Raw genomic sequence first — 27,837 nt, 5'->3', positions numbered from 1 at the left:
TGTCCTCTCCTGGAAGCCCTGACCTTTGCCAGTATGTGATTCAACATGTATCTGGCAGCTTTCTAGTACCCTGACCAAGTGGCCATTTTGCATGCGTGAGCCTATACAGTTAGTGTTGGTAGGCTATTTTACAGTGTAAGGCATTACCTTGAAAGCTCATCTGATTCTCATCCCATGTATAATTTCCAGCAGGGTTCAATCTGTATTTACCAGAAGCAGTAACCCTAGCTGATTTTAATTTTACCGCTACCTAGCCCAGGAATGCAGAGGCCAATTGTAGGGCCTAATTGCTGTCCCGGAATTTTAGACCTTCTGGTCTGTTTAGCATAGTATTACACTCGGCAGCCCTTTACCCACTAGGCCATTGGGGGAGCTTTGATGGATAAAATTTTTCTTTTTCTCACCAGTTTTATCACTTTACCTCCTCTTGAGAAGGTGTTGACTCCTTACTCGTGCACAATTTCATCGATGTCAGAGCCCATTCAATACCTCATCCAAGGGGCAATTATTTTTTGACCCTTGATTGTGAACATTGTCAGGCTGTTTAATAACGTGAGTATCGACACCGAACCCAACCACGCCTTATCTGGCATTCAGATATGTGCATCCAGTAGGGATTGTCAGACAGTGATCAGAAGCAGCAACTCTGGCCAGTTTTCCTATCTCTAACCCAAAATCATCAAAGCCAACCATGGTGTATCGAAGATCAGCTAACCCAGTACAGGTAGGAGATTGAACATGGTGCCTTCTGGTCATTCCTCAGATTCTCAGAGGATACACTCACTGAGCTCGGGGAAGTGGTGATTCATTTTTACTGAGTATCTTTGTGTTTACTTATAAGTAAACCAGCTACAGCTGCACTACACTGTTACTTTCTCATGGTGAGGTTAAATCAGTGGCTTGAGCAGTGGTGTAAGAGGGAGGGTTTTAAATTTTTGAGGCATTGGAACCAGTTTTGTGGTAGGTGTGACCTATACAAAAGGGACGGTCTACACCTGTGCAGAGATGGAACTGATGTTCTCGGGGTAATTTTTGATAAAGCAGTTCGGGAGCATTTAAACTAGTATGGCGGGGGGCTAGAAACCTATGTAGTGAAATAGAGGAAAGTGAAAGGCAGACAGAAATAAATGGTAAAAGGGTGAGGAACAAAAAACAAAGGGCCAAACTAATTCATAAAAAATGTGAGCATAAAAAAAGCCTGAGGGTTTTATACCTTAATGCGAGAAGCATCAGGAACAAGGTAGATGAATTAGCTGTGGAAATAGAGGTTAATAATTATGATCTAATTGGGATTACGGAAACATGGTTGCAGGGTGAGCAGGGCTGGGAGCTTAACATACAGGGGTATTCAGTATTTAGGAAGGATCGACAAAAAAGAAAGGGAGGAGGGGTAGCATTGCTAGTAAAAGAGGGGATAAATGCAATTGAAAGGAAGGATATTAACTCAGTTAATACAGAATCTATATGGGTGGAGCTAAGAAATAGCGAGGGGCGAAAAACATTAATAGGAGTGGTATATAGGCCTCCAAATAGTAAAATAGAGGTTAGGGAGGGCATCACGAGGGAAATTAGAGAAGCGTGCAATAAGAGCACAGCTGTCATCATAGGTGACTTTAACTTACATATAGATTGGACTAGCCTAATCAGTAAAAATAATGAGGAGGAGGAATTCCTTGAGTGTTTAAGGGATGGTTATCTGGATCAATATGTCGAGGAACCAACTCGGGAACAGGCTATATTGGACTGGGTACTGTGCAATGAGAAGGGACTAATCAGTAATCTTGTTGTACGGGGACCCTTGGGTCAGAGCGATCATAACATGATCGATTTCTCACTCGAAATGGAGAGCGAAGAAATTGACTCAGAGACTAAGGTCCTGAATTTAAACAAGGGGAATTATGATGCCATGAGACGGGAACTGAGTAGGTCTGATTGGACAACGTTCCTGAGAGGACTGGAGGTAGATAAACAATGGCAAACATTTAAAGATAGAATGACAAAATTGCAAAAATTGTTTATACCAATCTGGCATAAAAGGAAATCTAAAAAGGTGACTCAACCGTGGATAACAGGGGAAATTAGAGACAGCATAAAATCCAAAGATAGGGCGTATAAAATAGCCAAAAAAAGCGCCAGAGCGGAAGATTGGGAAGAGTTTAAGATAGAGCAAAGGAGGGCAAAGGGCATGATCAAGAGGGGCAAAATAGCTTACGAAAACAAGCTGGCGGAAAATATAAAAACTAACTCCAAAAGCTTTTATAAATATATCAAAAGGAAAAGACTGGTGAAAACCAAAGTTGGTCCATTGCAGTCAGATACGGGGGAATATATAATGGGAAATAAGGAAATGGCAGATCAACTAAATGCATACTTTGGGTCAGTCTTTACGAAGGAAGACACAAAAAACCTCCCTGGGATATCGGGAAAAATAGGGACATTGGCAAAGGAGGAACTGACGCAAATCAATATCTCTAAGGATATGGTGTTAAGGAAGCTAAAGGGATTGAAGGTGGACAAATCCCCAGGGCCTGATAACATGCATCCTAGGGTACTGAAGGAGGTGGCCCTAGAGATAGCGGATGCACTAAGGATGATTTTTCAGAATTCATTAGACTCGGGAACAGTGCCGATGGATTGGAGGGTAGCTAACGTTACCCCACTATTCAAAAAGGGGGTAGGGAAAAAGCAGGTAATTACAGACCTGTAAGCCTTACATCAGTTGTGGGCAAAATGCTGGAGTCCATCATTAAGGATGAAATAGCGGAGCACTTAGCAAATGGGGACAGGATAGGACAGAGTCAACATGGATTTACAAAGGGTAAATCGTGCTTGACTAATCTATTGGAATTTTTTGAGGGAGTAACTGGTAGAATAGATGGGGGAGAGCCAGTAGATGTGGTGTACCTGGACTTCCAAAAGGCCTTCGATAAGGTCCCACATAAAAGATTAGCATGGAAAATTGAGGCTCATGGGATAAAGGGGAAAGTTTTGGCGTGGATAGGGAACTGGCTGTCAGATAGAAAACAGAGAGTTGGAATAAACGGCTCATTTTCTGAATGGCAGGCAGTAACAAGTGGGGTACCACAGGGATCTGTCCTGGGCCCCCAGCTGTTCACAATTTACATTAATGACCTGGATCAGGGAGTCGGATGCAGCATTTCCAAATTTGCAGACGACACTAAACTAGGAGGTGGGGTGGGCTCAGAGGAAGAGACCAGGAAGCTCCAGAGCGATTTGGACAGACTGGGCGATTGGGCGGATAAATGGCAGATGCACTATAATGTGGACAAGTGCGAAGTTATCCACCTTGGGTGCAGGAACGGGAGGGCAAATTATTATTTAAATGGCAATAGATTGGGAGAGGGGGAAGTACAGAGAGACCTGGGTGTTCTTGTACACCAGTCACTGAAGGCGAGCATGCAGGTGCAACAGGCGGTCAAGAAGGCAAACGGTATGCTGGCCTTCATAGCAAAAGGGTTAGAATACAGGAACAGGGATACCTTGCTGCAGCTGTACAGGGCACTGGTGAGACCACACCTCGAGTACTGTGTACAGTTTTGGTCGCCTCATCTGAGGAAGGATGTTCTTGCCATGGAGGGGGTGCAGCGGCGATTCACCAGGCTGATACCAGGAATGGCGGGAATGACCTATGAGGAGAGACTATGTAGTTTAGGGATGTACACACTGGAGTTTAGAAGATTGAGAGGGGACCTCATAGAAGTGTATAAAATTCTGACAGGTCTAGACAGACTGGATGCAGAAGGAATGTTTCCCTTGGCGGGTGAGAACAGAACTAGAGGACATAATTTAAGGATAAGGGCTAAACCATTTAGGACAGAGATGAGGGGGAATTTCTTCACTCAGAGAGTGGTGAACCTGTGGAACTCATTGCCACAGAGGGCAGTGTACGCCAGCTCATTAAATATATTTAAGAGGGAATTAGATATATTTCTACGGGCAAAAGGGGTTAAGGGTTACGGAGAGAAGGCGGGGACGGGATACTGAATTAAAGGATCAGCCATGATCTCATTAAATGGCGGAGCAGGCACGAAGGGCCGAATGGCCTACTCCTGCTCCTATCTTCTATGTATCTATGTATCTATGTAAATATGAGTGGGGTGTTTTGAATGAATTCTGTATTGTTAGCTTTGCAGCACACACACCGATGCACACATTGGCCCAGAAATTGTGGTCGGAGGCGTACCTCTGGAGTGCATCTCCGACCAGCCAAACAATTCCGAAAGTACCTGCTGGCGCCCAGGCTGCGAAGAGCTGCGGTCTCAGGCCTCGAGGCGGAGGGCAGCATAATGGCCCACCTATCCCAGGGGTGCAGGCGGTTAGGAAGTGTACCTGGGACCACGTGGGCCCGGTCCTCCAATGACAAAGGAAGATTCCATTGCAATCATTTACGAAGGGAATCCCCTAATGCTATGCAATGGAATCCCAAATTGTAAAAATTATACAATGTACAGAATTGCAATTTTATTCATAAGTTCCTTCATTGCACCAACCTCAGTAAAAATTTTATTTTTTGACAATTTTAAACATCACTAAGACTGTAATCCGGGCCAATATTTGCATAAACTAATTTAATAAAGTGTACGTGCATAATTTAGGGTATAGAAATGTTTAATTTAAGGCTTAAATAGCCCCTTACGCTGACGCAAGCAGGCCCTCAGCCTGCTTGCATCAACCGTAAGACTTATGTGGGGAATTACTGGCCAGTCGCTGGGCAAATAGCCCAACTCTGTGCCAGCAATACTCAGTTTTCAGGCAATCCGGGTGATCTGCCAAGAGCTTGACAGATCGCAGGTTCCGGATTTCGCGCATGTGGTAGTGCATGTGGAAATCTGGAACTTGTGGGCCATTTCAAAGGGAATATGACGGCATGCTCTGAGAGTACGACGTCGCAGACACCGTGATTTCAGGGCCATTATATATTAATGAGCAGTCTGAAAGAATCTATAGTTTTTACAAGCACATTCTATTATATTGTAAGAATTCAATGTGGAATATGAGGAATATGGATTGCTAAGATGGAAAAAGATGAAGCATTTTGATGTTTCAGATTAAAACTGTAGCAAACATTTTGATTTCTGATTTGCAACAGGAACAGCTTTCTGTATACTTGCTACTTCGTACCCAAATGAATATTCATGTCTTGCCAGTGACACCAGCAAACCTACAGCAAGCTTTGCAGATAAGAGTGAACTTCACCAGGCCTAACCGGCAAGTGTTTCCCATCATGCTGTTATTGAGGTACAATACATTTTGCATTTTTAAAAACTTTCATTCTTGTGATGTGGGCAGTATTTAAACTAATGAAGAGGGGGGTGGGAGGATTCAGGAAAGAGTAAATTTAAAAGCAGTGAGAGAAATGTCAAGTCTCTACAGCAGAGTAGAGTGCATCAAGAAGGGACAGAGAGAGTAACAAAGGTAATAGGGCATCAGTGACTAAGGTGACATCAAGGAAAAATAGAAATAAGTCAAAGCTAAATGTACTGGCTGCGCTAGACGTGCTCCTATCTAGTTATCCAGCAAGTTAAACACTTATTCAAAATAATTCTTCGTGAAGCCGTTTGCTGTTTGAAGCCTTTACTTGAACAATTTTTGTGAAACTGTAAACAAAGACAAAGTATGTTTTGTACATAAACTGAGTACTACACATTCGATATTACATAAGATATAAACATATTTACAACAGTAGAATAGACTAATTGTATAACTAACTAACATTTGGACTAACTTCTGCAACTATCAAATATTAACCTTTTATAAACATATTATTGTCAAAATACTACTCTGACAACATTGCTATTATGCTAAGGAACAAAGATACTCACAGATATTGCGCTTGGCCTAACATATGAAATCAGATTACATTGGATTGTGAAACCCTCATGGAATCCTCCATTACTGCCAGGTTCTTCCTGGAATTCTACTTCCTGGGATTCTACTTCCTGGGTTACACAGGAAGAAAGGTACGAAGGTCAAATGACCTCTCACAGGAAGAAAGGAACAAAGGTCAAATGACCTCACACAGGAAGAAAGGAACAAAGGTCAAATGACCTCACACAGGAAGAAAGGAACAAAGGTCAAATGACCTCTGTTTCATACAAACACACTGCTAACACATAACCACCACCAGAGGGTGCTATCTGCACATAAGATAGTCCATCGGTCCAGAACACTAAAGGAACAACATCTGAATGCACGAAGCATTCACAACAAAATAGATGAACAGCGGAGATAGAAATTAATAGGTTTGATCTAATAGCCATTACGGAGACGTGATTACAAAGTGGCCAAGGTTGGGAACTAAATATTCCAGGATACTTAACTTTTAGAAGAGATAAGCAAAATGGAAAAGGAGGAGGCATAGCCCTGATAATAAAGGATGGGATAAAGACAGTAGAGAGAAAGGATCTGAGCTCCGAAAATCAAGAAGTAGAATCAGTTTGGGTGGAGCTAAGAAACAGCAAGGGGCAGAAAACATTGGTGGGAGTTGTTTGTAGGCCCCAAACAGTAGTTGTAATGTAGGGCAGCATATAAATCAGGAAATTAGAGGTGCATGTAACAAGGGTAATATAGTAATCATGGGGGACTTTATATATAGATTGGGGAAACCAAATTTGCAGTAATAGTGTAGAGGACAAATTCATGGATTGTATGCAAGATAGTTTTCTAGATCAGTATGTTGAGGAACCAACTAGGGAACAGGCTATTTTAGATCTAGTATTGTGCAATCAGAAAGGGTTAATTAATAACCTTGTAGTAAAGGGGCCTTTAGGGAAGAGTGACCATAATATAACATTTTATATTGAGTTTGAAAGTGATTTAGTTAAATCCGAAACTAGGGTCTTAAATCTAAAGAAAGCAAACTATGTAGATATGAAGGGCAATTTGGCTAAGGTAGATTGGGAAACTACATTAAAAGATATGACGGTAGACAAGCAATGGCTAGCATTTAAAGAATTAATACATAATTTACAACAAATATACATTCCTTTAAGGCACAAAAACCCCACAGGAAAAGTGGTCCAACCGTGGCTAACAAGAGAAGATAAAGACAGTCTGTGATCAAAGGAAGAGGCTTATAATGTTGCCAAAAAGAGTAGTAAGCCTGAGGATTGGGAGAATTTTAGAATTCAGCAAATGAGGACCAAGAAACTGATAAGAAAAGGGAAAATAGAATATGAGAATAAACTAGCGAGAGACATAAAAACAGATTGTAAAAGCTTGTATAGGTATGTAAAACGGAAAAGATTAGTGAAAGTAATTGTGGGTCGCTTACAGGCTGAGACAGGAGAAATTATAATGGGGAATAAGGAAATGGCAGCAAAATTAAACAAATAATTTTTGTTCAGGGAAGATGATGCAAAAAACTTCCCAGAAATAGTCGTGAACCAAGGCTCTAGTGAGAATGAGGGGAACTGAAAGAAATTAGTATTAGTAAAAAAAATAGTACTGGAGAAATTAATGGGACTGAAAGCCAATAAATCCCCTGGACCTGATTACCTACATCCTAGGGTTTTAAAAGAGGTGACTATAGAGATAGTGGATGCAATGGTTGTCATCTTCCAAAATTCCATAGATTCTAGAACGGTTCCTGCGGATTGGAAGGTAGCAAATGTAACCCCACTATTTAAGAAAGGACGGAGAGAGAAAATGGGGAACTATAGACCAGTTAGCCTCACATCAGTAGTAGGGAAAATGCTAGAATCTATTACTAAGGACGTGGTAACAGGGCACTTAGAAAATAATAATAGGATTGGGCAGAGTCAACACGGATTTATGAAAGGGAAATCATGTTTGACGAATCTGTTAGAGTTTTTTGAGGTTGTAACTAGCAGAATAGATAAGGGGGAACCAGTGGATGTGGTGTATTTGGATTTTCAGAAGGCATTCGATAAGGTGCCACACAAGAGGTTATTAAACAAAATGAGGGCTCCTTGGATTAGGGGCAATATATTAGCATGGATTGAGGATTGCTTAATGGACAGAAAACAGAGTGTAGGAATAAACGAGTCATTTTTGGGTTGGCAGGCTGTAACTAGTGGGATACCGCAAGGATCAGTGCTTGGGTTCAGCTATTTACAATCTACATCAATTATTTGGATGAGGAGACCAAATGTAATATATCCAAGTTTGCTGATGATACAAAGCTGGGTGGGATTGTAAGTTGTGAGGAGGATGCAAGGAAGCTTCAAGGGGATATATCAAGCTAAGTGAGTGGGCAAGAACATGGCAAATGGAATATAATGTGGAGAAATGTGAAGTTATCCACTTTGGTAGGAAAAATAGAAAAGCAGAGTATTTTTTAAATGGTGAGAGATTGGGAAATGTTGGTGTTCAGAGGAACCTGGGTGTCCTGGTACACGAATCACTGAAAGTTAACATGCAGGTACAGCAAGCAATTAGGAAAGCAAATGGTATGTTGGCCTTTATTACAAGAGGATTTGAGTATTAGAGTAAAGACGTCTTACTGCAATTATATAGGGCCCTGGTGAGACCACACCTGGAGTATTGTGTACAGTTTTGGTCTCCTTACCTAAGGAAGGATATACTTGCCTTAAAGGGAGTGCAACAAAGGTTCACCAGACTGGTTCCTGGGATGGGGGGATTGTCCTATGAGGAGAGAGTGTGTAGACTAGGCCTATATTCTCTAGAGTTTAGAAGAATGAGAGGTGATCTCATTGAAACATACAAAATTCTTACAGTGCTTGACAGGGTAGATGCAGGGAGGATGTTTCCCCTTGCTGGGGAGTCTAGAACCAGGAGTCAAAGTCTCAGAATAAGGTGTTGGTCATTTAGGACTGAGATGAGGAGAAATTTCTTCACTCAGAGGGTGGTGAATCTTTGGAATTCTCTACCGCAGAGGGCTGTGGATGCTCCGTCGTTGAGTATATTCAAGACAGAGATCAATAGATTTTTGGATATCAAGGGATATGGGGATAGTGCAGGAAAGTGGAGTTGAGGTAGAAGACCAGCCATGATCTTGCTGAATGGCAGAGCATGCTTGAGGGGCTGAATGGCCTACTCCTGCTCCTATTTCTTATTTCTTATGTTTTTATGTTTATTGCCCATCCCAAATTGCCCATGAGAAGATGGTGAGCCTTCTTCTTGAATCACTGCAGTTCCTGTGGTGAAGGTACTCCCACAGTACTATTAGGTAGGAAGTTCCAGGATATTGATCCAGTGACAATGAAGGAACAGCGATACATGTCCAAGACAGGATGGTGTGTGATGCAGAAGGGAACTTGGAGGTGATGGTGTTCCCATGCACCTCCTGCCCTGTCCTTCTAGATGGTTGAGATTGTGGGTTTGGGAGGTGATGCTGAAGAAGCCTTGGTGAGTTGCTGCCAGTATTTGTTATATTTTCAGCACAAATGTGAGCAGAACAATTACCTATTTCTCTTGTGTCTTGAAGTTAATGATTTAATTTTAAATGTCTTTATAGGTCCAATAAAGAACCAACTCCAAGTAAATATAACCTGAAACAAATCCATTACTGGGATGGAGATACCATCCACTTATTTATTCCTGCAGCATCACTCCTGGGTTCGTAGTGCATTTTTAACATTTTTAATTTCGACTGCTTGAAATTTCAAGGAATTTTAACATTTAAATCAAGCTAAACAAAATTTAAGTACTCAAGAATAGGACATCAAATACTGAGATGTGGAAAATACCTTTCTACAAACTAAATCTTATTCTAATAAACAGAAAATAGAAATTGTTAACAATCAAAATTTCACCGTATCAGTTATTTTGATAAAATGCTGTGTTACTCTCAGGAATGGTATACAAACATTACAGGTGTTACACCAATTCAGAATAACTAAATACTTTATAGTTACATTTTTTAGAGACCAGAGGGAAGATTTTGTCTGTGATATCATTAACACATTTATAAAGATTATGTTTACAAATTTGCTACAAAATTGTTGTTGGATGATTTGCAGTATTCGTAATTCTTTTCCTACAGCACAGGTTAGTAGTGTTGACGTGGCTCCACGGAATGAACATAAGAACATAAGAAATAGGAGCAGGAGTCGGCCATTTGGCCCCTCAAGTCTGCTCCACCATTCAATAAGATCATGGCTGATCTTCTATCTCATTTCCACTTTCCTGCACTATCCCTATATCCCTTGATTCCCTTAATATCCAGAAATCTATCGATCTCTGTCTTGAATATACTCAACGACTGAGCCTCCACAGCCCTCTGGGTAGAGAATTCCAAAGATTCACCACCCTCTGAGTGAAGAAATTTCTCCTCATCTCAGTCCTAAATGGCCGACCTCTTATTCTGAGATTGTGACCCCTGGTTCTAGACTCCCCAGCCAGCGGAAACATCCTCCCTGCATCTACCCTGTCTAGCCCTATAAGAATTTTGAATGTTTCAATGAGGCACCTCTAATTCTTCTAAACTCTAGAGAATACAGGCCTGGTCAATTCAATCTCTCCTCATAGGAAACTCCCCCCCCCATCCCAGGAATCAGTCTGGTGAACATACGTTGCACTCCCTCTATGGCAAGTATATCCTTCCTTAGGTAAGGAGACCAAAACTGTACACAATACTCCAGGTGTGGTCTCACCAGGGCCCTATATAATTGGAGTAAGACATCTTGGGGGTGAAATTCGGTATCGCCCCGTTTGGGGTGCAATTATCGGCCGGGCGCAAAGTTTAGCGCCTGACGCTAATTATCGCCTCCGACTGCAAACTTGGCTTCTATCGCCCCTGGAGGTGATTGGAGCGCTAAATCAGCCTCTCTTAAGGCACTATCGCCGAGGAGCGAGGCGCCACCTCAGAGTGCTGGCGAAGCTCATGTGATGTCAGTTAGCAATGAAACATAGACACACTGGCGCCAGCCAGTTCTTAAAGGGGAGGGTCGATCTTGCTCTCCATCCACACCCTGCTCATTGCAGCCTTCAATCTCGGCCTGGAGAGACCTGTACATCAATTCTGCTGGAAAGAACAATGGAGAGGCCCAGGGAAAGAGCTCAGAGTGCAGCCCACATAGTCTCTTCTAAATCGATGCAAGGAAGGTCAAATCAAAATGAACCTGCAAAGTGCTGCTCAGTACCCAAAACTCCTGAATCTCTCCAGAAGTCTCTCTCTCTCTCTCTCTCTCTCTCTGCGTGGTGCAAAAATGTCTCGGACAAAAAAAGGCAGGAAGCGGCCGCCTTTAAATAGTGCTCCCCCAGTCCCTTCCTGACTACAAAACGTTCCCGTCTACCTGTCGTTGCTAGCGGCAGGCGGAAAGGCAGGGGGCGCTCAATATCCGGTCCGGGGCGCTACCAGGATGTTGCACGCTCGACTGACGTCACGATCTGCGGGCATAGGAGATCATGGCAGTAGTGTTTAGTGCCGCCGCAAAATGTCTGGTCAATTTTGCGAGCGACGCAAACATTGCCGCGCCCGGGCGCTAGTTGCTTTGCGCCCCGTTAATGCCTCTTAGGACACTAACGGGAGGCGCAAAGCAACCGAATTTTTCCCCCCTTTACTCTTATAGTCAAATCCTCTTGTAATAAAGGCCAACATACCATTTGCTTTCCTAATTGCTTGCTGTACCTGCATGTTAACTTTCCGTGATTCATGTACAAGAACACCCAGGTCCCTCTGAACACCAACATTTCCCAATCACTCACCATTTAAAAAATACTCTGCTTTTCTATTTTTCCTACCAATGTGGATAACTTCACATTTCTCCACATTATATTCCATTTGCCATGTTCTTGCCCATTCACTGTCTATATCCCCTTGAAGCTTCCTTGCAACCTGCTCACAACTTACATTCCCACCCAGCTTTGTATCATCAGCAAACTTGGATATGTTGCATTTAATGTAGTTTCCCAATCTACCTTAGCCAACTCGCCCCTCATACCTACGTAGTTTGCTTTGAACATAAGAACACAAGAAATAGGAGCAGGAATAGGCCACTTGGCCCCTCGAGCCTGCTCTGCCATTCAATAAGATCATGACTGATCTTGGGCTCAAAGCCACTTCCCTGCCTGCCCCCCCCCCCCCCCGCCACCCTTCACTCCCTTATCTTGCAAAAATCTGTCTATCTCCACCTTAAAAGTATTTAATGACCCATCCTCCATGGCTCTTTGGGGCAGAGAATTCCACAGATTAACGATCCTCTGAGAGAAGAAATTCCTCCTCATCTCAGATCTAAAAGGGCGACCCTTTATTCTGAAGCTATGCCCCCGAGTTCTAGATTTACCCATGTGGGGAAACATCCTCTCTGCATCTACCTTGTCGAGCCCCCTTAGTATCTTATATGTTTCAATAAGATCACCTCTCCTTCTTCAAAATTCCAGTGAGTATAGGCCCAGCCTGCTCAACCTTTCTTCATAAGTCAACCCCCTCATCTCTGGAATTAACCTAGTGACCATTCTCTGAACTGCCTCCAATGCAAGTATATCCTTCCTTAAATAAGGAGACCAAAACTGTACGCAGTACTCAAGGTGTGGTCTCACCAATACCCTGTACAATTGTAGCAGGACTTCCCTGCTTTTATACTCCAACCCCCTTGAAATAAAGGCCAACATTCCATTTGCCTTTTTGATTACTTGCTGTATCTGCATGCTAACTTTTTGTGTTTCATGCACAAGGATCCCCAGGTCCCTCTGAACTGTAGCATTTTGTAATCTCCATTTAAATAATAATTTGCTTTTTTATTTTTCCTGCCAAAGTGGATAACCTCGCACTTTCCCACATTATACTCAATCTGCCAAATGTTTGCCCACTCACTTAGCCTGTCTGTATCCCTCTACAGATTCTTTGCGTCCTCTGCACCACTTGCTTTCCCACCCACCTTTGTATCATCCGCAAACTTGGCTGCGTGCATTCAGATATAGAGCTTTTAACTTTGTCTTTTTACCATTTCTGTTTGTTTTGGCCCCATTTTTTGTTGCACTCTTATTTTTAAACATTCTGTAACTTCCTGTTTAGATTTAAGACCCTAGTTTCATATTTAACAAAATCACTTTCAAACTCAATATAACATTCTATCATATTATGGTCACTCTTCCCTAAAGGCCCCTTTACTACAAGGTTGTTAATTAACCCTTTCTCATTGCACAATACTAGATCTAAAAAAGCCTGTTCCCTAGTTGGTTCCTCAACATACTGATCTAGAAAACTGTCTTGCATACATTCCATGAAATCGTCCTCCACACCATTACTGCAAATTTGGTTTGCCCAACCTATATATCGATTAAAGATCCCCATGATTACTGTATTACCCTTGTTATATGCACCTCTAATTTCCTGATTTATACTCTGTCCTACATTACAACTACTGTTTGTGGGCTTATAAACAACTCCCACCAATGTTTACTGCCCCTTGCTGTTTCTTAGCTCCACCCAAACCAATTCTACTTCTTGATTTTCGGAGCTCAGATCCTTTCTCTCTACTGTCTTTATCCCATCCTTTATTATCAGGGATACACTCTTCCTCCTTTTCCATTTTGCCTATCTCTTCTAAAAGTTAAGTATCCTGGAATATTTAGTTCCCAACCTTGGCCACTTTGCAACCACATCTCAGTAATGGCTATTAGATCAAACCTATTAATTTCTATCTCCGCTGTTCATCTATTTTGTTGTGAATGCTTTGCGCATTCAGATATTGTGCCTTTAGCTTTGACTTATTTCTATTTTTCCTTGATGTCGCCTTAGTCGCTGATGCCCAATTACCTTTGTTACTCTCTCTGTCCCTTCCTGACGCACTCTACTCTGCTCTAGAGACTTGACATTTCTCTCACTGCTTTTAAATTTACTCTTTCCTGAATCCTCCCACCCATCCCGCCTCCCCTCTCCCTTCATTAGTTTCTTCTTCTTCTTAGGCAGTCCCTCGGAACCGAGGCTGACTTGCTTCCACATTAAAAATGAGTTAGCAGGTGACTGATGTGTCCAATGCGGGACCTACAGGCTCTGTCACAGGTGGGACAGACGGTGGCTGAAGGGGCGGGTGGGTGGGGTGCTTGGGTTGACGTGCACTCCTTGCGCTGCCTGCGCTTGGCTTCTGCTTGCTCCCGGCGAAGAGACTTGAGGTGTTCAGCGCCTTCCCGGATGCTTCTCCTCCACTTTGTGCGGTCTTGGGCCAGGGATTCCCAGGTGCTGTTGGGGATGTTACACTTTTTCAAGGAGGCTTTGAGGGTGTCCTTGAAGCGTTTCCTCTGCCCACCTGGGCTCTCTTGCCGAGCCGGAGCTCCGAGTAGAGCGCTTGTTTTGGGAGTCTCGTATCGGTCATGCGGACAATGTGACCCATCCATCGGAGCTGATCGAGCGTGGTCAAGGCTTCGATGCTGGGGGTGTTGGCCTGAACAAGAACACTGACGTTGGTACGCCTATCCTGCCAATGGATTTGCAGGATCTTGCGGAGGCAGCGTTGGTGGTACCTCTCCAGTGCTTTGAGGTTCCTGCTGTACATGGTCCATGTGTCTGAGGCATACAGCAGGGTGGGAATCACTGCTGCTCTGTAGACCATGAGCTTAGTGCCGGGTTTGAGGTCCTGGTCTTCAAACACTCTCTTCCTCAGGCGACCGAAGGCTGCACTGGCACACTGAAGGCGGTGTTGGACTTTATACTCACTGGAGTTTAGAAGATTGAGAGGGGATCTCATCGAAACCTATAAAATTCTGTCAGGCCTGGACAGACTAGATGCAGGAAGGATGTTTCTGATGGCCGGGGAGTCCAGAACCAGGGGTCATAGTCTAAGGATAAGGGGTAAGCCATTTAGGACTGAAATGAGGAGGAATTTCTTCACCCAGAGAGTGGTGAACCTGTGGAATTCTCTGCCACAGAGGGCAGTGGAGGCCAGTTCATTAAGTATATTCAAGAAAGAGTTAGATATATTTCTTAAGGCTAAAGGGATCAAGGGATATGGGGAGAAGGCAGGGACAGGGTACTGAGTTTGGATGATCAGCCATGATCTCATTGAATGGCGGAGCAGGCTCGAAGGGCCAAATGGCCTACTCCTGCTCCTATCTTCTATGTTTCTCTGTTTCTATGTCTGCCCTTGTTGACAGTAGGCTCCCGAGGTATGGAAAGTGGTCCACGTTGTCCAAGGCCTTGTGGATTTTGATAATCGGGGGGCAGTACTGTGTGGCGGGGGCAGGTTGGTAGAGGACCTTTGTCTTACAGATAATTAGTGTAAGGCCCATGCTCTCGGTACGCTTCGGTGAAGGTGTTGACGATGGTTTGGAGTTCGACCTCCGAGTGAGCGCAGACGCAGGCGTCGTCTGCATACTGTAATTCGACGACAGAGGATGGGACGACCTTGGATCTGGACTGGAGGCGACGGAGGTTGAACAGTTTCCCGTTTGTTCTGTAAATTAGCTCCACTCTAGCGGGGAGCTTACTGAGGGTGAGATGGAGCATTGCAGCAAGGAAGATCAAGAAGAGCGTTGGTGCGATGACACAGCCTTGCTTGACCCCGGTTCATACATTCGTTCGTACGTTTAAAGCCCTGTCTGCTGCCCTAGTTATTTGGTTCACAAGGACACTGGTCCCAGCCCAGTTTAAGTGGAGCCCCTCCCTACAGAACATTTCCCTCTTTCCCCAGTACTGGAGCCAGTGCCCCATGAACTGAAATGCCTTCCTCCCACACCACTCTTTGAGCCACGCATTTAAACCTCTAATCTGTTTGTCCCTATGCCAATTTGCATGTGGCTCAGGTAACAATCCAGAGATTATGACCTTTGAGGTTCTGCTTTTTAATTTGGATCCTAGCTCCTTAACATTCCCAGCAGAACCTCATTCCTAGTTTTACCTATGTCGTTGGTTCCTATGTGGACCATGACAACTGGATCCTCCCCCTCCCACTCCAAGTACTTCTCCAGCCGTGAGGAGATGTCTTTAATCCTGGCAGGCAACACAACCTTTGGAACTCTCGGTCGCAGCTGCAGAGAACAGTATCTATCCCCCTGTCTATATTGTCCTCTACCACAACTACATTCCCTATTACTCCCCCCGCTTGAATGGCCTCCTGCACCATGGTGTCATGGTCAGCTTGCTCATCCATCCCGCAGGCTTTTCCCTCATCCACACAGGTAGCAAGAGCCTCATACCTGTTGGACAAGGGCAAAGGCTGAGGCTCCTCCAGCACTGCACCTGGGGCCCCCTTACCTGCCTAAGTTGCAGTCACACCCTGCTGTCCCTGACCACTAGCCAGACCTGTACCACAACCTAACATATGGGGTGTTACTGCCTCCTGGATCAAAGTGTCCAGGTAACTGTCCCCATCCCTGCTGCCCCGCAATGACTGCACCTCAGACTCCAGCTCAAAAACTCTGAGCTGAAGTTCCTCAAGATGCAGGCACTTACTGCAAACGTGGTTGTCTGGGATCGCAATGGTCTCCACAAACTCCCACATGCTACAGTTGCGGCCCACCACCTGCACTGCCATTCCTACATGATCTTGTTTTATTTAATTAAATTTAAATTTGTAATTAGGTAACTTAGTTTACAGTGTAGTTTCTTGACTACTTACTTGATCTAGATTAAGTTATGGGTACTGAAATTAAATATCTACCTGTAACACAAAGCACTACAAGTAGTGTAGGCAAAAAGCAGCAACTCCTTCCCCCTCTTCTCCAAATTCCCACTCTTTCCAATTCCCAAATAAAACACTCTGTTTAAGTGCACTCCGTTTTAATCATGCTCTGTGCAGACCTCTTACAGTGAGAGAACCAACATGAGGGAAAAACCTACTTGACCTCGTCCTCACCAATCTACCTGTCGCAGATGCATCGGTCCATGACAGTATAGGTAGCAGTGACCACCGCACAGTCCCAACCTGGTGAAGCTACAGCACAGGACAACAGGCATGCTAAACAGCGGAAGCAGCATGTTATAGACAGAGCCGAGTGATCCCACAATCAACGGGTCAGATAAAAGCTCTGCAGTCCTGCCACATCCAGTTGTGAAAGGTGATGGACAATTAAACAACTAACGGGAGGATGAGGCTCCACTTACCCCAATCCTCAATGATGGAGGAGCCCAGCACAAGAATGCAAAAGACAAGGCTGAAGCGTTCGCAACCATCTTCAGCCAGAAGTGCCGAGTGGATGATTCATCTCGGCCTCCTCCTGAGGTCCCCACCATCACAGAGGCCAGTCTTCAGCAAATTCGATTCACTCCACGTGATATCAAGAATAGGCTGAGCGCACCGGATACAGCCAAAGCTATGGGCCCCGACAACATCCCGGCTGTCGTGCTGAAGACTTGTGCTCCAGAACTAGCCATACCTCTAGCCAAGTTGTTCCAGAACAGCTACAACACTGGCATCTACCCGACAATGTGGAAAATTGCCCAGGTATGTCCTGTCCACAAAAAGCAGGACAAATCCAACCCGGCCACTTACCGCCCCATCAGTCTACTCTCAATCATCAGCAAAGTGATGGAAGGTGTCGTCGACAGTGCTAGCAAGAGGCACTTACTCACCAATAACCTGCTCACCGATGCTCAGTTTGGGTTCCGCCAAGACCACTCAGCTCCCGACCTCATTACAGCCTTGGTCCAAACATGGACAAAGGAACTGAATTCCAGAGGTGAAGTGAGAGTGACTGTCCTTGACATCAAAGCAGCATTTGACCATCAAGGAGCCCTAGTAAAATTGAAGTCAATGGGAATCACGTGAAATCTCTCCACTGGCTGGAGTCATATCTAGCACAAAGGAAGATGGTTGTAATTGTTGGAGGCCAATCATCACAGCCCGAGGACATCACTGCAGGAGTTCCTCAGGGCAGTGTCCTAGGCCCAACCATCTTCAGCTGCTTCATCAATGACCTTCCCTCCATCATAAGGTCAGAAGTGGGATGTTCGCTGATGATTGCATAGTGTTCAGTTCCATTCCTAAGGCCTCAGTTAATGAAGCAGTCCATGCCCACATGCAGCAAGTCTTGGACAACATTCAGACTTGGGCTGATAAGTGGCAAGTAACATTGTGCCACACAAGTGCAAGGCAATGACCATCTCCAACAAGAGAAAGTCGAATCCCCCACCAACAACATTCTGGGGGGTCACCATTGACCAGAAGCTTAACTAGACCAGCCACATAATTACTGTGGCAACAAGAACAGGTCAGAGGCTGGGTATTCTGTGGCGAGTGACTCACCTCCTGACTCCCCAAAGCCTTTCCACCATTTACAAGGTACAAGTCTGGAGTGTAATGGAATACTCTCCACTTGCCTGGATGAGTGCAGCTCCAACAACACTCAAGAAGCTCGACACCATCCAGGACAAAGCAGCACGCTTGATTGGCACCCCATCCACCACCTTAAACATTCACTCCCTCCACCACCAGCGTACCGTGGCTGCAGTGTGTACCATCTACAAGATGCACTGCAGCAACTCACCAAGGCTTCTTCAATAGCACCTCCGAAACCCGCGACCTCTTCCACCTAGAAGGACAAGAGCAGCAGATGCACGGGAACACCACCACCTCCAAGTTCCCCTCCAAATCACACATCATCCTGACTTGGAAATATATCGCTGTTCCTTCATCGTCGCTGGATCAAAATCCTGGAACTCCCTCCCGAACAGCACTGTGGGAGTACCTTCACCACACGGACTGCAGCAGTTCAAGAAGGCGGCTCACCACCACCTTCTCGAGGGCAATTAGGGATGGGCAATAAATGCTGACCTTGACAGTGACGCCCACATCCTGTCAATTAATCCAAAAAAAATCTGCTTGCACTTGTGTGTATATTCAACCATTCACAGTTTCATAGACAAAGAAAATGACATCGTCTGTAGAGGCCAGAGGGCAGCACCCAAAGCTGCTCACAGCAGAACATATGCCGTCAGGAATTGAACCATATGCTACAGACTAGTAACTAAGGTAGACCTGGTCTCCTGGCTGTAATGTTCCTACAAGTAATGAGTTAGGCCAGTCTTAATTCAATTCTAGATCTACTAATGTTTGCATATTATTAACAGATTTTTACCTATATTTTCTGAACATTTTTGAAATGCATTACAGCTACAACAATCTGCATTACAGAGCACCTTAATGTAAAGAACATCCTGGGATGCTTCACAGATTGGCAGATGCAAAACCAAGAAGGGAGAGTTTAGGAAGGTGACTGACAGCTTGGTCAAGAGATGGGTTTTGAGATGGTCCATGGTCTGTTCGAAGGAAGTAGACTTGGTGGCCAATAACCTGTTCTCATTCTACATTTTCTAATGACTGTCTAACTTTGTACATGAGTGGTCAGCAATATCATTAGAGGTTTTGTACTCCTGTTTTGGCAATGTCCATGGAATATATAAATGGAGGTTTGATACCTTTACGTTATTGTTTGGAGTACTGTAGGCCTCATAAGCAGGATCATTCAGTGCATATTTGTGAATATTGTGTCTGAGAGAAAAGAAAGATTGAGGTTCAGCTGAACAGAATACCCTATAGGTGGAAGGTGTGCTTTGGCTTAACTGTGTTAAAATGTATGCAAGAAGGGATATTATTTTTGAAAAGCCAAGTGAAGTCATGGGCACACTAAAACTAAAAAAAACTAAAATGATTAAAGGAATTGAGAATTAAAGCCATCTGTTACCAGTTGAATTTACTCATCTAATCCCATTACTATTCTCTTCAGGCGTAGGGACATATTATCTTGGTCTCTTGGATGCCAACTATAATAGAAAACCGAAAAATAACTACCTTGCCAAGAATGTGAGTTATACTTTGAGTATCCATTGGACCCAGTGCCTGTACTGGGATGATATCCGAGAGTGGAAGTCTGATGGCTGTTCACCCCAGCAGGAATCAGATTCACAGAAAATAAACTGCAGGTACAATTAGTCTCAGTAGTGTGAGCTATTGCTTCTTTGGCTTGCATCCTAGTTTATCTTCTGTCATTTAAAAAAAAAAAAATCTCCTTTCAAAAACTATGATCCTTGCTTTTTTTTAAAAATCAGTAAACATAAATTTGCAATCAAACTACAACAAACAATAGGCGCACAAAAAGAAAGAAGGCATTTCTACCTGGATGAGATGAGTTCCACAAACGCTCTCACTGTCCTGTTTTGTCCACTTGAGAAAAAAGGATCAGTGTGCGTACAGCCCCGCACCACTTCATTTCATTGACAAATATTTATTCTTTTTACAGCAGTGTACATTCCATTTTTTTTTAAAGTCAAGTTTTTGAAGAAGTTTTAATATGTGGAACCCTGTGAGAGCCTCAGCCTAAAGGTACTTGATCCTCAGCATGTGACCTGTCCTAGGTCCCAAAACAGCATACAGTAGTGACCTATTCATGTTTGTCAGGATTAACAACAACAACAATAACAACAACTTGTATTTAGTGCCTTTAATGTAGTAAGACGTCCCAAGGCGCTGCACAGGAGTATTTTAAGACAAAAAATTTGACACCGATCCACATAAGGATAAATTAGGGCAGGTGACCAAAGGCTTGGTCAAAGAGATAGGTTTTAAGGAGCGTCTTAAAGGAGGAAAGAGAGGTAGCGAGGCAGAGAGGTTTAGGCAGAGAATTCCAGAGCTTAGGGCCTAGGCAACAGAAGGCACGACCACCAAAGGTTGAGCGATTATAATCAGGGATGCTCAAGAGGGCAGAATTAGAGAAGCGCAGATATCTCGGGGGTGCGGGGTGGGGGGGTTTGTGGGGCTGAAGGAGATTACAGAGCTAGGAAAGGGCAAGGCCCTGGAGGGATTTGAAAACAAGGATGAGAATTTTGAAATCAAGGCGCTGCTTAACCGGAAGCCAGTGTAGGCCAGCGAGCACAGCGGTGATGGACGAACGGGACTTGGTGCGAGTTAGGACACGGGCAGCCGAGTTTTGGATGACCTCAAGTTTACGTAGGGTGGAATGTGGGAGGCCAGCCAGGAGTGCGTTGGAATAGCCAAGTCTAGAGGTAACAAAGGCATAGATGAGGGTTTCATCAGTGGATGAGCTGAGGCAAGGGCGGAGACGGGCGATGTTACAGAGGTGGTAGTAGGTGGTCTTTGTTATGCTGTGGATATGTGGTCGGAAGCTCATTTCAGGGTCAAATATGACACCAAGGTTGTGAACAGTGTGGTTCGGCCTCAGACAGATGTTAGGGAGAGGAATGGAGAGGCAATAATGCTCATGTTCTTTACTTTTGTTGTTCCAATTTATTGATTTCATATCATATCTACAATATAATTTTTACCACTCATTTTTTAGAAGATCAGTACATAATGTTTTATTTATTTTATTTTTAATTAGTTGCAACCACATGACAACATTCACAGTTGCACATCAGCAGGTTGGGAGGAAGGATGTCAAATTCACAGATGTCTTGACATTTATCAGGTGGGTGTTGCAGACACTTTGAGTAAGCACTGTGTACTGTTTTATGTTTTATTGTGATGTGGTTGATTGCATAATTTATTATATATGCTGTGAATAGAATCTGCCTATAATCTGCATTAAATGATTGCTAACTAATATGGTATTGAAACCGCAAAGTAAACTTGCAACTCTGGTGAGCCTCCCTGCTCATAGCTGTGATATCCTGGGAATCTCCTGACATTGGCATCAGAGGTTGTAATTTCTCATTTTATATATTAAATAATAGATACTTAAGAAGTCAAGTCTGTAATTTGATGAAAATGTTCAATATCATTAGACTGCTCAATTTAGGTTACCACCTAAATTTTATATTCATTATATATGCAAAGCTAAGAAAGCCTTATGTGTCTTGCAAGTATAGACACATCAAGCTGAATGTACAATATTTGCAAAATGTATTTCCTATTGTCATCTTCCCCCCAAGTTAGATTCTTCGTATCCATGTTCTGCTTTCTTCAAGAGGATGGGCAGCCCAACCCACTCAACTCCTTGAATACCATCTGCTCCCTGATCAATCTGCAAGTTGTCCATTTCTCTAACAATCCCAGGAAGCAATGGGCCAGAGTTGTCCATTTCTCTAACAATCCCAGGAAGCAATGGGCCAGAGTTGTCTATTTCTCTAACAACCCCGGGAAGCAATGGGCCAGAGTTGTCCATTTCTCTAACAATCCCGGGAAGCAATGGGCCAGAGTTGTCCATTTCTCTAACAATCCCGGGAAGCAATGAACCAGAGTTGTCCATTTCTCAGATGCTCTTTCCTCTTGAACTTTCTTTCCCCGCCATACTTTCTTGCTTTAGAGCTGCATGTATGGTACAAAGATATAGTCCAATTATTATCTTAAAAAACAGACCCCTCAATTTATCCATTTTTTTAAAAATCTGGATGTTTAATTTTTTTTGAAATAAATAAAAACTCCTTCAGCAGGACCCACTCAGTTCAAGAACACTAATTGTGTTGCCACTGGGAGTAAAGCAAGCTCACCGACCACCATTTTCTATATTTTTCTTTATTTTCTAATCAGTTTGATTGAGATTCACAGTTGTATTTTTGTTTTGGCAGTGCCTTTGAAAACTATGCCACTTGCATCACTGTTCTGTTTGCCCTCACCCTCTACATTCTACTGGTTATCTTGTGTAAGCGCATGGATTTTTACATTGAGACGAAACCTGGACTTGTAGTATTGCAAGACAATGCTCCCACTGACCAACATCTGTATGCGATCACTGTCGAGACTGGCTTCAGGACTCGAGCTGGAACTACTGCCAAGGTATTTTATATCCTCCTTGTACTCTTCTGTTTTTGGTCAAACTACAACTGCAGGACAAGTTAAGTTCAGGGCTAATGTCAGAAAGTACTTCTCCACTAAAAGAATGATTAATACCCGAATGGTCTTCTGTTTAGGGTAGTGGAGGGAAAACTGTGGTGTATGTGCCTTTAAGAGCAATTGTGGTGTATGTGCCTTTAAGAGCCCCAGGTGTGCGTAATGCCGGTAATTGCCACTTGGGCTATATAAGCCTGTGTATTGTGTATATCCTTTAGAAACCGCCCCCAGACTTGCTTAGTAAATACCTATGAACCAACTCCTGTCTTCAGCGTCTTTATCAACACACGGACACTACAGTGGCGACGAAGTGGAAACGGACTTACCTGCAATTCGGCAGCACCTCAAGGACATTGATTCCTCCAGCGTCCAGAAGACTCAAGGAAGTGGGAGAAACTGTGGTTTCACCAGCTGGCCAAGCTGGTGACAGGTACTGCGCTAATCCTTCCTGGGCGTCAGGCTGGAGCTCCAGCGGCGGGCTCTACAACTGAGACAGGCAGCGAAATCGGAGGCAAGCAATAACGGACTGGGAGGGTGCACTCGAGAGACGGCCGGCGCGGCAAGCAGGTCAGCGTTTAGACCTCCGTCGGGAACGAGTCTCCAACAGTGAATAAACGGAAACCACAGTAAAACAGCGTTGTTATCGGTAGCAGCGGCGGGAAAGCGCGGGAAGCGCCATATCGTTGCTACAGACAGAAAAAAAAAAAAGCGCGGCAAGCGCCATATCTTTTCTGAAATGCCTAAATCTGGTAATATTGAGGCTTTTGATGGCGAAATAGAAGATTGGACCACATACGTGGAAAGAGTAGAGGTTTATTGCACTGCAAATGGAATAACAGATGAAAAAAAAGCTTCAGTACTTCTGAACTTAATGGGCGCAAAGACATACGGGCTGTTACGAAAATTTAATCACTCCAGCCAAACCAAAGGACAAGACTTTTAAAGAAATTGTTGATACCCTGCAGGAGCATTTAAACCCAACACCGCTGCTGATAGCGGAACGATTCAAGTTCTTCAAGAGAAATCAACACAAGAATGAAAGTAACGCTGATTACCTAACCGAATTAAGAAAGCTATCAAAGTACTGCCAATTCGGAGCAGGACTATCGGATTATCTTCGAGACAAATTTGTTTGCGGTCTCTTAAGTGAAGGAACACAAAAAAGACTGCTTTCTGAAAAAGATTTAACATTGGACAAAGCTTTCAGTATGGCTGTATCATACGAAGCAGCAGCAAAAGGAGCTGCAGAGATACAACAAGAGACACAGGACTTCGGCACCCATAAAATGACACAGGAGTTCGGAAGATGTTATCGCTGCGGCAGATCCACCCATAACCAGAGGGACTGCTGGTTCAAGGGCAAAGCATGCAGGCAATGTGGTAAGATTGGACACATTGCACGGGTATGCCAATCTGGACAAAATAAATCCACTGACAGAAAACAAAAAATCAATAAAGAAAAGTACAGGAAGGTACAAATGATGACGGACAATAGCTCCGAAGACCAGAATAGCGATAGCGACTCCGGAAACAAGAGACTAAGCTGTCTCAAATTACATAATGTACTTGCCATTATCTTAAAAACATATACGGGGCAGAAAGTCTACCCCAAAGGAAAAATAAGGGTGCCTGTGGTATACAACGGCAAAGAAATACAAAAGTTGTATTTATACATTCTACAAGATGGTGGTCCACCGTTGTTGGGACGTGAATGGATAAGGAAGATACGTTTAGACTGGCACTCCATTCAGGCACTGACGGTGACCAGTAAGGAAAAAAACAATGATGACATCATACCTGAACGATTAAAAGACATCTTGGCCAACGCCAAAGAAGTGTTTCAAGAGAAACTAGGAACCTTGAAAGGCATCACCGCCTCAATAAAAGTGGAAGATACAGCAATTCCAAAAAATTTTAAGGCAAGACCGGTGCCATATGCAATACGTCCGGCAGCCGAGGCAGAGCTGAAGAATTTAGAAAAGGCAGGCGTATTATCCAAAATAGATTGGAGCGAATGGGCAACACCCATCGTTCCAGTCATGAAAAAAACATTGAAAAATAACTCTGAGGAACAGAAAAAAATTCACATCTGTGGGGACTTTAAGGTGACTGTAAACCCGGTCCTTCACACGGTACAGTATCCTCTTCCGAGGATAGAAGATATTTTCGCCTCACTATCCGGAGGGAAACGTTTCACAAAAATTGACTTGGCACAGGCATATCTACAGATGGAGGTTGAGGAGACCTCTAAAAAGTATCTCACAATAAACACACACAAAGGCCTGTACCAGTACAATCGACTGGTTTTTGGAATAGCATCAGCCCCAGCTATCTGGCAAAGAGCTATGGAGCAAGTCCTGCAAGGGATTCCGGGGACTCAATGCTACCTAGACGACATCCTTATAACAGGAGAAAACGACAACGAGCACCTTGCCAATTTGGAGCAGGTGCTCACTAGGCTGAAAGAACGGGGCCTACCAGCAAATCGCCCCAAGTGCGAATTTTTCCAAAATCAGATATCATATTGTGGCCACATAATTAATAAGGAAGGGTTGCATAAGTCACCTGAAAAAATTGAAGCAGTTATAAAAGCCCCAGCACCTGAAAATGTTTCACAATTAAGGTCATTCCTGGGATTAATAAATTACTATCATAAATTTTTACCGAACTTATCAACTATTCTGCACCCTCTTAATGATCTTCTACAGACAGGAGTGATTTGGAAATGGAACGAAGAGTGTAAACGTGCCTTCCATAAATGTAAAGACTTAATCACATCCGAGAAAATTTTGGCTCATTACAACCCATCACTACCAATCAGACTGGCGTGCGATGCATCCCCTTACGGCATAGGAGCGGTATTGTCCCATAGATTCCCTGATGGCTCGGAACGGCCGATAGCTTTTGCGTCACGCTCGTTGAACTCAGCTGAGCGTAACTATGCCCAGATAGACAGGGAAGCACTCAGCCTGGTATGGGGAGTGAAGAAATCAACCATTACCTACACGGACAAAAATTTACCTTGCTGACTGACCATCAACCCCTCATCTCCATATTCAACCCTAAAAAAGGTGTCCCCATTATGACGGCACAAAGACTACAGAGGTGGTCCCTTTTTCTAGGGGCACACCAATACAACATTGAATACAAAGGGTCAAAACAGCATGGGAATGCTGACGGTTTATCACGCCTACCGTTGCCAACGATAGAAGAGGCACCTACAATAGACCCAGTAGAGATATTCCACTCTACCATAGTGGAATGTCTACCGGTGACAAATTCTGCCATTGAAAGGGAGACAAGAAATGACCCTACTCTCTCACGGGTCTACGATTTAACAGTGAAGGGATGGCCAGCACATGGCGAACCACTGTTGCCAGCATTCTCGCAAAGAAGAGAACAGCTGTCAGTGTGCCAAGGAACCTTGATGTGTGGATCCAGAGTGGTGATTCCACCCAAACTCCAGGATAAAGTACTAAAGGAGCTTCACGAGGGGCATCTGGGTGGAGTGAAAATGAAGAACCTAGCTAGGGCGTTTGTATGGTGGCCAGGTATCGATGGAGACATCGAAGACATGACCAAGAGCTGCCTAGGATGCCAGAAGGTCCAAAATGCTCCGCCACAGGCCCCTCTACATCCATGGGAGTGGCCCTCATCTCCCTGGCAAAGGGTGCACATCGACTTTGCTGGTCCATTTATGGACTCAATGTTCTTAATCGCAGTTGATGCACACTCCAAGTGGCCGGAGGTAATAAAGATGTCCTCCACCACCACGGAAAAAACCATCACAGTATTAAGGACCATATTTGCCAGGAATGGGCTGCCGGAGCAGATATGTTCTGATAATGGACCGCAATTTGTGTCCGAAGAATTCAGAAAGTTCTTAAAGAACAATGGGGTAAAGCACTACACGTCCGCCCCATACCATCCCGCCACCAATGGATTGGCTGAAAGGTTTGTCCAGACCTTCAAGAAGGCCATCAAGGCCATGGGTAATGAAGACATAAAACTTCAGCACAAGGTGGATAACTTCTTATTTGCATATAGGAATGCAACGCATATGGTTAGTAACCAAACTCCCGCCATGATGTTCTACAATAGAAACCTAAGATGCCGGCTGGATTTGGTCAAGCCCAACATCCGAAGGGACGTGGAGAACCGGCAGTTTCAGGGCATGAATGAAAGGCCAACTAGGGCCTTCCAGATAGGCCAACCGGTTTTGGCCTGGGACTACCGTACCGAGAAATGGCAGCCTGGAACTATCTGCACACGATTAGGACCACTGATGTATACCGTGGACATCGGAGACAGCATAATAAGGCGCCATGCTGACCAAATCATCAAGTCATCCGAAAAGGGACAACCTACACCACCACTCTATACATCTAACGATGAAGCAGAGATACCCATATCTACCTCCGATCCGGTGATACTGAAGCCCGATGAACCCGACACTGGCCTTCAAGCCGAATCAGCCTTGCCAGAAGAACCTACTACACCACCAGAAACTACTACACCCCCGAGGCGTTATCCGGACCGAGTCAGGAAGCCTCCTGAGAGACTAACTTATAATTAATTAATACAGCAATGTATATTATTTTGCATATAACATGTAATTAATAATTACTTAAAATATGATGTACTAGTTAGCTAGAAGGGGAGGAATTGTGGTGTATGTGCCTTTAAGAGCAATTGTGGTGTATGTGCCTTTAAGAGCCCCAGGTGTGCGTAATGCCGGTAATTGCCACTTGGGCTATATAAGCCTGTGTATTGTGTATATCCTTTAGAAACGCCCCCCAGACTTGCTTAGTAAATACCTATGAACCAACTCCTGTCTTCAGTGTCTTTATCAACACACGGACACTACAAAAACCTGTGGAATATTTGACGCAGTGAGATGTTTTGATGGGTGGGGCTTAAGGTTTTGATAGACGTATTTGCTGGATGGGCTGAATGGCCTTCCTGGTCAGTATTTACCTTGTGATCTTTTATACTTTATCTACAGATTGCTAATTATCAGTTGCTGTCAGATAGATTTTCATTGACCAACCAGGTGTCTGACACTTGTGAAAACCCATCACTGTGCTTAGGAATCTCCAAACCAAGCTACTGAAAAATCTACACAAATAGAGGGGGTGTTTTTGCCAACTCTGGGGAGGTGGGTATGGAG

At 44.0% G+C, this 27,837-nt stretch overlaps 1 protein-coding gene across 1 annotated transcript in view; it reads left to right on the top strand.

The window, feature by feature from the left end:
* The window catches only part of pkd1l1 (polycystin 1 like 1, transient receptor potential channel interacting), a 412,439-nt gene that overhangs the window by 251,031 nt on the left and 133,571 nt on the right, over window positions 1-27,837 (top strand). The window contains exons 37-41 of the mRNA XM_085989354.1: window positions 5,111-5,259; window positions 9,461-9,561; window positions 19,609-19,804; window positions 21,220-21,306; window positions 22,406-22,613. Coding sequence (XP_085845480.1) covers window positions 5,111-5,259; window positions 9,461-9,561; window positions 19,609-19,804; window positions 21,220-21,306; window positions 22,406-22,613 — 741 coding nt within the window. The remainder of the gene's footprint in view (window positions 1-5,110; window positions 5,260-9,460; window positions 9,562-19,608; window positions 19,805-21,219; window positions 21,307-22,405; window positions 22,614-27,837) is intronic.

Source organism: Somniosus microcephalus, chromosome 5 (genome assembly GCF_052327205.1).
Source record: "Somniosus microcephalus isolate GS21.2 chromosome 5, FLI_Smic_1.0, whole genome shotgun sequence".
Taxonomy (NCBI): domain Eukaryota; kingdom Metazoa; phylum Chordata; class Chondrichthyes; order Squaliformes; family Somniosidae; genus Somniosus; species Somniosus microcephalus.
The sequence above is the reverse complement of the archived record's forward strand: the minus strand, read 5'-3'. Positions and strand labels throughout refer to the sequence as shown.